This window comes from Phyllobates terribilis, unplaced genomic scaffold (assembly GCF_046119375.1).
Source record: "Phyllobates terribilis strain yellow unplaced genomic scaffold, ASM4611937v1 Scaffold_2__4_contigs__length_985480577, whole genome shotgun sequence".
NCBI lineage: Eukaryota > Metazoa > Chordata > Amphibia > Anura > Dendrobatidae > Phyllobates > Phyllobates terribilis.
The window spans coordinates 117,836,215-117,849,960 of record NW_027362762.1 but is presented as its reverse complement, the minus strand read 5'-3'; the positions used below and the strand labels follow the sequence as shown (position 1 = coordinate 117,849,960).

The 13,746-nt window shown below is 39.6% G+C and overlaps 1 protein-coding gene across 6 annotated transcripts in view; it reads left to right on the top strand.

Moving 5' to 3' along the window:
- The window catches only part of CCDC169 (coiled-coil domain containing 169), a 68,674-nt gene that overhangs the window by 34,355 nt on the left and 20,573 nt on the right, over positions 1-13,746 (top strand). For 4 of the 6 annotated variants that reach the window (XM_073662548.1, XM_073662546.1, XM_073662552.1 and 1 more), the window contains exons 5-6: positions 2,236-2,334; positions 4,839-4,892. In XM_073662548.1, the coding sequence (XP_073518649.1) occupies positions 2,236-2,334; positions 4,839-4,892 (153 nt within the window). The remainder of the gene's footprint in view (positions 1-2,235; positions 2,335-4,838; positions 4,893-13,746) is intronic. The other 2 variants (XM_073662549.1, XM_073662550.1) reach the window with 1 other exon arrangement.

Sequence of the window (13,746 nt, the reverse complement as noted above, 5' to 3'; positions counted from 1 at the left end):
CAACGGGCATTGCATTTCCTCCTAATTTTACTCAGCTTTTGTTCTTCAATGCATAGGCGAACATCAAGGGAGACCCACTCCCCAATAATGGGTAGAAGGTTTTTAGTATGCTGTAATCCACGTCTGTTTCAAGGGGCATTGCAGTTCCTCATAATTTTTGGAAAGCCTTCCATTCACTGCTTAGGCCAACAGTGTACAGAAGACCCAGTTGCTATAAATGGAAAAAACGGTTTAGTTAAGGCCCTCTGACCTCCATGTCACTTCCAAGGGGCATTGGAGTGCCTCGAAATTTTTGGTAGGCATTGCACTCACTGTATGCCCTATAACTGTGTAGCCGCTCCTTTTGGTACAGAAACATATCCTACAAGACATGTGTTTTTGACAGGCCTGATATTGATGTGAATGGTCCCTGTTCCTCCTGCGCTTTCTCCTTTTCCATCCATCATTCATCACCTGAAGCTTAGTTTTAACGGGAGTCATAGAACTGGGATAGTAGCAGGAAAACATCCAGCAATCCTCAGAGGAGGTAGGATATGCGCCAAAACGCTGACCACCTCAGGCCTAGCCGCTACTACATACATGCGCTTGCATTCCAAGGAACAGAAAGCTAAGGAGATGGATGGCCTCATGATCATGAATAATTTACTTGTGTAGGAGGCCGACCACTGCTGCTGTCTACCTTCTGAACTTTGTGTTGAAGCCTGATTGACCCAGGACCCGCAATCCTCTATATCTGGAGGACGTGTTGCATCCCAGTGTCCAACTGTGTCCCTGCTTCCACAATATTAACCCAGTGTGAAGGCGCCAGTGAGATGGACCATCCCTGGCCACATTCACTTGTCCACATGTTTGTGGTTAGGCTGTCCTTCCCACTAAATGCACTGGGGAGGGCACAGGTAATGTTTTTGTATGCGAGCTTGTGTATAAGGTGCACCGGGACAAATAGGGGCGGCTGGGGACCGTTTATGGACACCTGGCTGCCCCCAGGCGGCTGGGGACCGTGTGTGGGCACCCGGCTGCGGGGCGGCTGGGGACCGAGTATGGACACCCGGCCGCCCCCTGGCGGCTGGGGACCAAGCGTGGACACCTGGCCGCCAGGCGGCTGGGGACTGAGTATGGATACCAGGCTGCCGACGCAGCCATGACGTCGTGGCCAGATTCTGCCTCCACATGCCTAAAAGGCCCAATTTCCATTGCAAGCAAGCAAGCAGTATGGTATTGCAGCCTGGGGTGGCAGGCTGCATAATTGCACTTGCATTGCAAGGAATGGGGGAGGTGCAATTGAACACTGCCCTGGGACAAGGACTTGCACGGGGATAGTTGCAAGTCTGCATCTTCTGATGCGGCAAGGATCACTTCTGATGGGCACACTTTTAGGCAGTGACCTGGGTGTCAGAGATGCTTCCAGGGGTCTTCCCCATGCTGTTCCCATGTCTTTTCAGCACTGTATGCATGTGTCACACAGCACATGGCCAGATAAGGTTGTAAAATGTTAAAATGACATTTCCCGGTGAATGCATTTGTCACGGTTGAAAGCAATACAAAAGTGCAAAAATGCATAAAAAATGCTACTTGTGAACATAGCCTAAGGTGTGGAAGAGTATTTTTTTTTTTTGGGTTATTTATTTTACCTTATACACAAGTCTTTACCCTGGAAAGGAAATTCCTTAACATATTTCACAGGAAAGCAGTTTCAGTTTAGTTTTTGAACATTTTATTGTGAGCCCCTAAAAGTGGCTTAATACCTCTGACCACGTTGTTGACAGCTTCCTGCTTCCTGGGGCGATCCCCATGCTGTCCCCATGTCATTTGAGCACTGTCACTATCGTTTTGGGCACTTTTTAGGCTTTCTACAGACTGCCGGGAGTGCCGCTGCAAAAATGCTCTTGTCTCCCATAGACTAACATTGGGCTCGTTGCTCGGGTCGAGCACCCGAGTATCATGGTGAGCTTGGCCCGAGCTTCGAGCAACCGAGCATTTTAGTGCTCGATCAACACTACTCACTACCTGTCTAGTATAACATACAGTATGAAGAGATTTCTTACACATAAAGTAGCTATTAAGATTTCAGTCAATGAAAAAGTAATACCACCAAGATTTCCACGAATCAGAATCCATATCTGATGGACATTACTGGTTTCTGTCAGTCTGTGATTTCTTTTCAGCTACTACTTTAGAGCAGTTTTTTGGATAAGCTTCTGTTTCCACTAATGTGCTTTCTTGCTGGACTTCCAGGGAGCCTTGAACCAATATCTTAAGCGTTTGGAAGAAGAGAAAATTTTAATGGAAAATCAGCTGAAAGATTTTGAACTCCGGATAGAACAAGAAGCAAAGGTTGATTATTTTAATGTGTTGTGTAGTAAACATTGTCAACTAATCTGCAATAGTATGTTGGGAGTAGTAGTCATTTTGCAACAGCTGGAGAGCCTTTGCTATTTAATGGAGTGGAAAAGTTGGCTACTACTTTTAACAGAAAAATACCCAGTGACCATATTGGTTGTCACTCAGGTTTCCAAGATATCACTAAAAATTGGCACTCCAACAATTGGATGTGTTTAAAGGGAATCTATCACCAGGTTTTTTTCTATGTAATATGGGAGCAGCATGATATAGGGGCTGAGACCCTGATTCCAGCGATGTATCACTTGCTGGTCTGCATGCTATTATTTTGATACAATCACAGTTTTCTCTGCTGCAGATCTAGCAGAGCTCAGAATGTTGAGCCCTGTAAAACCCTGCCCACACCACTAATTGGCAGCTTTCTGTGTAGACTGACAGAAAGCTGTTAATCAGTGGTGGGGGCGGAGTTGGACTAGGAGGCAGGAGACACCTAGTCCTCTAGTAATAATCTCCTGCTGAAAAAACACAGATTTTTTGAAACAGCAACACACAGCCAAGTAAGTGACACATTGATGGAGTCAGGATCTCTGCCCCTACGTAACGACGCTCTCAGATTACATAGCAAAAACTTGCTCACAGATTCCATTTAAAAGAAATGCTTTTGTGCAGAGATAAACTGATAATAGTGCCCCTGCTGCATGCTGTGTAGAGACGCTTTAGCTGCTTTTCTCTCTTCTTTGCCTGTTCCCTTCATAGGACCTTTAAGCTCATCTCAATAAATCACACCAGCGTAGTACAAACTCAGTGGATGGACTTATAAACTGAAATAAACAGCCTATGTATCCGGCCACTAAAGCCCACTGTACTTTACTCTACATAGTCGGACACAGTCAGTTACACTGGATATACCAGAGACACCATCATACGTTTATTATTCAGCATGTTTTACTAGTAGTAGTTGTATTAGTAGCAGGATCTGTGTGTGTACATAGGAAGAGACGTGTTCGTAAAAGGGATCGGAGCAGGTAGAAGCTGGCCAGGGACCACCTGCATCAGACTAGTCATCCGAGACACATAGTCCCCAGACGGATTTTCAATGTATCTTTTCTCTGAAACGCTGCAACGTTTCAGAAGAGAACATATATGGCAGCAACTCTGGTTCGGATTGTCCGTGCTTCGGGAGCATGAATTTGATAACAAGTTCCCTTTAATTTTCTTTTCTTCATTGATAAAGCAGCACGTTTGTTCGTGGAATGATCTATTTAACGTGTTGTATAACTTTTTTGAATCTTTAGACCTCTTGTCCCCCGGCTTTATATATAGGTTTCTCAGTATAAAAAGTAGCAGTATAAATAATACATTTAAGAATGAATAGATGATGACGCATTAAAGCTGACACGGTACTTAGTGAGAAGCCGGTTCTGTCACATTGATGGAGCATTCCCTGTACGTCATCCTTGTCTGGCAGAGAGCTGGTGAAGAAAAGAGGTTACCTGTCCTACATAAGGATAAAGGGGAACTCTACTGTGAGGTCCTCCAGCATCGATCCCCGTTAGTCATAAAGGGTACATATTACATACCCATCAGTAGGGGGCACATAACAGTAATGTGTAAGGGAAAAGGACATGAGAACAAGCTCTGTCGCCTTTACTACTACTCCTGTCCCTATGTAGGATTATTATAAGGACAGCTCCACTTTAAAGGGTTTCCATTTTTTTTTACAGTAATTTGCTAAAATTAAAAAAAAAAAAATAGCCAGAACTTAACTTTTAAATCCCCTGTAGATCCCTGTTTTTGTTGACTTGTCCTACAGTGATGACATCACGCAACCATGTTAATGATGCAGCCAATCACTGGCTTCAGTGGGCTGGTGCTGTCCGTAAAGGCATCAGCATAGAGGCTGTTCCTGTGGTTTTAGCAGGGCTGTGGAGTCAGTGTCCATTTTGTTGGAGTCGGTATAAAACGGACCGACTCCGACTCCTAAAATATATAATAAATTGGGTACAGTAGTTCAATGCAGTTTGTGGGGAATATTTTTTCATAAGAATTTGGGAGAGTTATGAAATGTCCTATAAATGTCTGTCCTATTCCTGATCTAAGGGTCTAGACTTTTAGCGGAGATGAATCTGTGCTACAATAAATTTATCACTTAAACATGAGCCGTGTATGAGGGAGTCAGAGTCAGTGTCATGGAAATTGAGGAGTTGGAGTCGGAGGTTTGGCTCCACAACCCTGGGTTTTAGACCACATGGGGGTGGCAGGAAATCTCAGTTGAATATTTTTATTTTTTTATTTTATCATACTTCTTTTGTTAGAAAAATAAATAAATCCTAGACCTCCCCTTTAAGTATGTAAAATGACTAAAATTACTAATCTCTTCTTGTGCTAGATTATAGTAAATATGGATTCTATTTTAAGACTCATACATGATTCAGTTCTGAAATAATTACATAGACTAATTAATTCATGTAATTACGGTACATTTTTAAATTTTACAGGCCTACTACAAAGTAAATGATGAAAGGAGAATGTACGTTTCCGAAATTGCTCAGGTTTGTGATATCATTCACTTCATTGTTGATAATGTTTTTCTCTACATGCTTTCCAGACAGTAAAATATACAGTACAGACCAAAAGTTTGGACACACCTTCTCATTTTAAGATTTTTCTGTATTTTCATGACTATGAAAATTGTACATTCACACTGAAGGCATCAAAACTATGAATTAACACATGTGGAATTATATACTTAACAAAAAAGTGTGAAACAACTTAAAATATGTCTTATATTCTAGGTTCTTCAAAGTAGCCACCTTTTGCTTTAATGACTGCTTTGCACACTCTTGGCATTCTCTTGATGCAAAGCCATCTAATGGAAAAAGAAAATGTAAAATAAAAAAATAAAAAAGATAAAGAATTTAGTAAAAAAGGACACATAATTGACAACCCATTCTTATAAACTATTGCACTATTATTTGAGCACGATGAACGCTGTAAAATTAATTAGAACGAAAAACCAATTCTATTATCATAATATACAGTAATCTTTTTTGAGGATCTACCTTAGTTGTGATATTGGTAAGCTACACGTTGTTGATTGTGAAATCTTCTGCGCCGTCCTCGCAACAGTCCCGTCCATACAGTAAGGCTATGTGTGCACGTTGAGTATTTGCTTACTCCCCTTTCCGCCGGACGGTCTACTACTTTGCTTTTTATGATTCCACTTCTTTTTAGCTTATTTTTGTCTAACCTCAGCCACTATAATTGGTGTTAACGAGTTTAGTATTATAATTTGTTGTTTTTTGTTACTTTTATTTTAGTATTGTCCTTTAAAAAGTTTTTTCAACTTTTTTTTTAAATTTCACTCAAACTTCTACCTTTTTTTACTGTTATTTCTTGATTTGTATGTCATTTATTATCTAATAAAATAAATAATTAATGGGGAAAAAAACAAAATTCAGACATATAGATGTGGCAAGCGAACCGTTTTTTTCCAGTAGACCTGTACAGTCCATGTATTACAAGTAGAAAATGGTACAGTACATGTAGTACAGGAGGATATATAGTATAGGTAGAGAACTGTACAGTACATGTAGTACAGGAGGATATATAGTACAGCTAGAGTATAGTACAGGTAGAGAACTGTAATATAGTACAGCTAGAGTACAGTACAGGTAGAGAACGGTACTGTACACATGTACTGAGCGTTCTCTAGCTGTACTACATATCCTCCTGTACCATGTCTATAGTACCATTCTCAACCTCTATTGTTCTCTAGCTGTACTTCATATCCTCCTGTATCGTTCTCTGTCTGTACTAATTATCCTCCTGTACTACATATAGAGTACACTACAGATAGAGAACGATACAGTACATGTAGTACACCTAGAGTGCAGTACAGGTAGAGAACAATGCAGTCCATGTAGTACAGGAGGATATATAGTATAGCTAGAGTACAGTACAGGTAGAGAACTCTCAGTACAAGTAGTACAGCTAGAGTACAGTACAGATAGAGAACAATACAGTCCATGTAGTACAGGAGGATATGTAGTACAGCTAGAGAACGCTGAGTACATGTAGTACAACTAGAGTACAGTACAGGTAGAGAACAATACAGTCCATGTAGTACAGGAGGATATGTAGTACAGCTAGAGTACAGTACAGGTAGAGAACGCTCAGTACAAGTAGTACAGCTAGAGTACAGTACAAGTAGAGAACAATATAGTCCATGTAGTACAGGAGGATATGTAGTACAGCTAGAGTACAGTACAGGTAGAGAACGCTCAGTACAAGTAGTACAGCTAGAGTACAGTACAGGTAGAGAACACTCAGTACAAGTAGTACAGCTAGAGTACAGTACAGGTAGAGAACTCTCAGTACAAGTAGTTCAGCTAGAGTACAGTACAGGTAGAGAACGCTGAGTACATGTAGTACAACTAGAGTACAGTACAGGTAGAGAACAATACAGTCCATGTAGTACAGAAGGATATGTAGTACAGCTAGAGTACAGTACAGGTAGAGAACGCTCAGTACAAGTAGTACAGCTAGAGTACAGTACAGATAGAGAACAATATAGTCCATGTAGTACAGAAGGATATGTAGTACAGCTAGAGTACAGTACAGGTAGAGAACAATATAGTCCATGTAGTACAGGAGGATATGTAGTACAGCTAGAGTACAGTACAGGTAGAGAACAATACAGTCCATGTAGTACAGGAGGATATGTAGTACAGCTAGAGTACAGTACAGGTAGAGAACGCTCAGTACAAGTAGTACAGCTAGAGTACAGTACAGGTAGAGAACAATATAGTCCATGTAGTACAGGAGGATATGTAGTACAGCTAGAGTACAGTACAGGTAGAGAACGCTCAGTACAAGTAGTACAGCTAGAGTACAGTACAGGTAGAGAACAATATAGTCCATGTAGTACAGGAGGATATGTAGTACAGCTAGAGTACAGTACAGGTAGAGAACAATATAGTCCATGTAGTACAGGAGGATATGTAGTACAGCTAGAGTACAGTACAGGTAGAGAACAATACAGTCCATGTAGTACAGGAGGATATGTAGTACAGCTAGAGTACAGTACAGGTAGAGAACACTCAGTACAAGTAGTACAGCTAGAGTACAGTACAGATAGAGAACAATATAGTCCATGTAGTACAGAAGGATATGTAGTACAGCTAGAGTACAGTACAGATAGAGAACAATATAGTCCATGTAGTACAGGAGGATATGTAGTACAGCTAGAGTACAGTACAGGTAGAGAACAATACAGTACATGTAGTACAGGAGGATATGTAGTACAGCTAGAGTACAGTACAGGTAGAGAACAATACAGTACATGTAGTACAGAAGGATATGTAGTACAGCTAGAGTACAGTACAGGTAGAGAACAATACAGTCCATATAGTACAGGAGGATATGTAGTACAGCTAGAGTACAGTACAGGTAGAGAACAATACAGTCCATGTAGTACAGGAGGATATGTAGTACAGCTAGAGTACAGTACAGGTAGAGAACGCTCAGCACAAGTAGTACAGCTAGAGTACAGTACAGGTAGAGAACAATACAGTCCATGTAGTACAGGAGGATATGTAGTACAGGTAGAGAACGCTCAGTACAAGTAGTACAGCTAGAGTAAAGTACAGGTAAAGAACAATACAGTCCATGTAGTACAGGAGGATATGTAGTACAGCTAGAGTACAGTACAGGTAAAGAATGATACAGTACATGTAGTACAACTAGAGTACAGTACAAGTAGAGAACGGTACAGTACATATAGTACAGGAGGACTCTAAAGTGCTGTATTTTTTGTGCACAAAAAATGTATTGAAAAACATTGCAAAAACGCAGCTCATGAACAAGCCCTTAGTTTCAAAAACACTTTGAAGATTCTTTATTTTCATTTTTATGGGAAATCCACTTTGCTGCTCATATGAGGAGTTTTTGAGCTTTTTTTTCTGAAGAGGTTTTAAAAAATGCCTGGTGGAAAAAAGAAAAGGGCAAGTGACTTCTTTGAAGGAAAACTAGGCACTGTCCATCCAAAGGCTATGTGCACACGACGTCTTTTTAACTTAGGCAAACCCGAGTTTTTCAAGCTAGAAGACTCTTCAGGAAACTCTGGAGTTTTCATTTCCTGAAGGATCTTTCCTTAGTTTCATGAGCGTTTTTAGGATGTTTTCATCAGCCAGAGTTTTTTTGTAGGGTTTTTTCATGGTTTTGATTACATCTTTTATACTGTTGTTTTTTCACTCCCATTTAATAATGAAGAAACCGCTAGCGTTTTTTAAGCCAAATTGATGGCAAAATGCTCTTTGGAACATTTTTGATTGGTTTTCAAATCGAATCTACCTGAAAACGATGTCGTGCGTATAGCCAGTGGGGTGAAAAAAATCTTCCCTAAGGCTACGTGTACATGGAGTTTATTGAAGCGTTCAAAAACCATGAGTTGCTCAAGCAGAAATTTGCTTCAGGAAACTAATTTTTTGGAGATTTTTTTGGTGGAGTTTTTCTTTTCATGAAGCGGTTTTGGAAGAGTTTTTTTCCTGAAGCCTTGTGATTGAACGGTGCCTAATTTGGAGAGGTGTCCTTTAGGAGCCACTTCAATGACGTGACCTGTCCTTTTCTTTTTTTCACCAGGTTTTTTTCAAAGCCTCATCAAGAAAAAAAGGCTCAAAAAACATATGTGAACAGCAAAGTGGAGTCTGGTGTCTAAAAGTCGCCATGTGCATATGGCCATTGAGCAGAAAATCAAAGTTTTTGAGAAGTTTTCAGATTTGGAGAGTTTCAGCTCAGTTTCTACTCAGTTTTCACTGCAAAAACTACTCAAAAAACTGTGTACACATAGCACTAGATTCTCACAATGAGTATTTGTTGATTTTTTTTTTCTACTGTGTATTGTCACTGCAGAAAAAATGCAGAGTATGACAGTTCCTTCCTCAAAGGTGCATGAGATTTCAATAAATCTTACACCCACTGTGCTTTTTTTGCACTGTGGAAGCTGTGGAAACTGTAGAGCGATTTTGAAATCTGCAAGTTGTCAACATATCTTGCGGTAAACATGCGTTATATATTTTGCAGACTTTCCTATCGACTTGAATGAGATGTGGAAAATCTGTAGGTAAAAAATGCATATGTGTTTTTATTGCATTTCTGCATGTGTATCAGTAAAACTTTATCAAAACTCAAAAAAACAAAAATTATCCAATAAACTGTAAACCTGACGTACCTAAAAGATACAAAAACCGCAGTTGAAAAAATGCAATAAACGCACTAAAAATGCAATGAATAAAGCACAAGTAATCTAATGTAACATAAATTTGCTGCTTCAAAAATGCATCAAAAACTCATCGAGGGAACTTAGCCTAAGGCCCCGATTTATCAAAGTATGTGCGCCAGTTTTCTGGTGTACATCACTTTGAAAAGTTGCAAAACAAAAATGCACAAAAATGTTGCGTTTTCACCAAGCTTTGCTTCAAAAAACAAGCAATTTATTCACTGCTTAATAGATTTCATTAAACTTTAGAAAATCGTCAAAAAACAGTAAAACAGTGTAGACAAATCACACAAGTAATCTGCACCAAAAAATGCCACAAAAACACTGGAAAAGCACTGAAAAATAGGCATTTTGAACACAGCTTTTTTACTGCCAAGACAGCAGGTTTTGGCTGATGAAAAAAATGCTGCAAAAACGCAAAGTGTGAACAAAACCTTACTCTTCAGAACTGCTTCAAGAAAACAAAAGCTCCACCAAAAAACTCACGAAAAAAGGAGTTTCTTTAATTAGTTTTCCACTTGAAAAACTTGTGCTTTTTGAACACCTCAAAAAACTCAGTGTTAACATAGTCTAAGGAGTCCATATGCCATAGCAGTGAAAGTACAGTGGTTGTCCATTGGGAACAATTTCTTCAAATACAGTAAAGAGTAATTTTCTTACCAGTTCTCGTATAGTCTTCATTTACTTCATCTGGGAACCAACTGATGAGATACAAGTTCCACTTTTTGATCCCTATATATACTCTGTACTCAGAACTGTACTGGGAAATAAGACTAGCGAACACTTGCTTCTAGCAGACAAGTGTATTTATTAGATATATATCAATCAGGCTACATTATGGCACACAGCGGTCTTCAAGGGCTTAGAAGTTAATGCCGACTGTCTTGTCAGTGATATACAGTATTATTGTAGCTAAATTCTGGTCGATGTTGTAAAGCTCAAAATGTCAGTGGTGAACTCCGACTGATCCCTGTTTAATGTTTTATAGTGAGTGATGGAAACAAGCAAAAAGAGGGAAAAAGGCCATGATATAATTGTAGTTCAGTTCCAGGAATAGCCGACATTTGCATCCACTGTACAATACACAATATAATTTCAATGATAGCGACATTTTTAATCACAGGTATTTTTTAACTACTTCTGGACCGTCCATGGACTTTAAACGTCCTGGCGGTCCTCACTTTGCTCTGTACTGACGTTGTAAAACGTCAATGCAGACTAAGTAGCTTGCAGGAGATTGTGCAGCTGTCAGGTACAGCCAGACTCCATGTTTGCTTTCCTGATCGCTGTGTCCACAACCATGAGCAAGTGAACAAGCGCTCTGTGTATACAGATTAGGAAGCACCTACAGTGCTTCCTCCTCCATACCCAGTTATTATGTGATGGCTGAGTGCAAGGTGGGAGCAGTAGTTGCTGCGTCCTATGCTTGAAGGAGGTTGAATTTCCCCTGTATCCAAGGCTAATATTGTCCCAGTTACAGGGTAAATCAGCAATAAAAATAATGTATTGATATGTTCAAATGCTCTCCAAACAGTGTGTAAAATAAGTGAAAATATAAAACAAAAAAAGTAAAACAAAACTAAAAAAAAAAAACACCACTACTCCAAATTGCTGTTTCTATCCCCGCCCCCAATAAAATATGTCCAGTATATGAAAATAATTTCTACAAAAAAATGGAACACAATTTAAAGTGTTTTTTTATTGGCGCTTTATGGTTGTAAAGAAAAAAAAAAAAAGAAATGTGCCTGGTCAGGAAGGATGAGGTGGGGGAAATAATGGTACGGCCCTGAACTGGTTAATATATGTTTTGACTCTTATAGGTAAAAATACCTCTTATTAACTAATATCAGAATTGACAGCTATTTTAAGGGATTCCGTCATCAGTTTTCACCCTTCAAAACTGCTGACAGCGCTGTATTGGTGAGGTGTAAAGCATTTAAAAGGGTTGTCGAGGATTCGAAAAATATTGCTTCCTTCTTCCAACAGCTTCACAGTTTTATGCTGGTTGTGTCTGGTACGGCATTTACTTAAATAAAGCTGAAGTGTAATACCAGCTCTAACCTTTAGATGGTGGTGAGGCTGTTCTTTAACCACTTCGCACCAGAGCCTGTTTTTGCCTTCGTGACCGGGCCAATTTTTTCAATTCTGACCACTGTCACTTTGAGGTAATTACTCTGGAACGCTTCAACGTATTCCCCTGATTCTGAGACTGTTTTTTCATGACATATTGTACTTCATGATAGTGGTAAAATTTCTTCCATATAACTTGCGTTTATTTGTGAAAAAATCGGAAATTTGGCGAAAATTTAGAAAATTTTGCAATTTTCAAACTTTGAATTTTCATGCCCTTAAATCAGAGAGATATGTCACACAAAATAGTTAATAAATAACATTTCCCACATGTCTACTTTACATCAGCACAATTTTGGAACCAAAATTTTTTTTTGTTAGGGAGCTATAAGGGTTAAAAGTTGACCAGCGATTTCTCATTTTTCCAACAAAATTTACAAAAACATTTTTTTAGGGACCACATCATATTTGAAGTCACTTTGAGGGGTCTTTATGACAGAAAATACCCAAAAGTGACACCATTCTAAAAACTGCACCCCTCAAGGTGCTCAAAACCACATTCAAGAACTTTATTAACCCTTCAGGTGCTTCACAGGAATTTTTGGAATGTGGAAAAAAAAAATTAACATTTAACTTTTTTCACAAAAATGTTACTTTAGACCCAATTTTTTTTATTTTCACAGGGGTAACAGGAAAAAATGGACCCCAAATTTTTTTGTGCAATTTCTCTTGAGCGCGCTGATACCCCATATGTGAGGGAAAACCACTGTTTGGGCGCACTGCAGGGTTCGGAAGGGAAGGAGCGCCATTAGACTTTTTGAATGTAAAATTTGTCTGAATAATTAGCAGACGCCATGTTGCGTTTGGAGAGCTCCTGATGTGCCTAAACAGTGGAAACCCCCCACAAGTGACACCATTTTGGAAACTAGACCCCTTAGGGAACTTATCTAGATGTGTGGTGAGCACATTGAACCCCAAGGTGCTTCACAGAAGTTTATAATATTGAGCTGTAAAAATAAAATTTTCACATTTTTCCCACAAAACCGTTTTTCATCCCTTAATTTTGCATTATCATAAGGGTAATAGGATAAATTGCACCATGAAATTTGTTGTTCAATTTCTCCTGAACACGCTGATACCCCATATGTGGAGGCAAATTACTGTTTGGGCGCATGGCAGGGTTTGAAAGTGAAGGAGCGCCATTTGACTTTTTGAATGTAAAATTTGTTTGAATAATTAGCGGACGCCATGTCACATTTGTGGAGCCCCTAATGTGTCTAAACAGCGGAACCCCCCCACAAGTGCCACCATTTTGGAAACTAGACCCCTTAGGGAACTTATCTAGATGTGTGGTGAGCACCTTGCACCCCCAGCTGCTTCACAGAAGTTTATAATATTGAGCCGTGAAAATAAAATTTTCACATTTTTCCCATAAAAAATGTTTTTCATCCCCTAATTTTGCATTATCATAAGGATAACCGGAGAAATTGCACCATGAAATTTGTTGTACAATTTCTCCTGAGTACGCCGATACCCCATATGTGGGGGAAAACCACTGCTTTGGTGTACGGCAGGGTTCGGAAGAGAAAGGAGCGCTATGTTGGCTGGGATAGGCAGCAGACACCATGTCACATTTGAAGAGTCGCTGACATGCCAAAACAGCAGAAACCTCCACAAATGACCCCATTTTGTAAACTACACCTCTCAAGGAATTTATCTAGGGAAGTAGTGAGTATTTTTTAATTTTTAAATTTATACCATTGGGCAGTGAAAAAATCATAATTATATTTTTACCACAAAAAAATGTTTTACCCTCAGATTTTACATTTTCACACAGGGCAATGGGTAAAAATGGTGCCGAAATGTGTCACACAATTTCTTCTAAAAGTGTCAATACCCCATATGTGGCTGTATCGTACCGCTTAGCCATACGGCGAGATCTGGGAGGGACGGAGCGCTATTTGACAATTGGAGAACAAATTATTGTAGAATAGGCATTTGGATTTGGGAGCACAAAATTTTCTGAATTTCTTTTGGGGGGCAAGGGTCATTTTGCT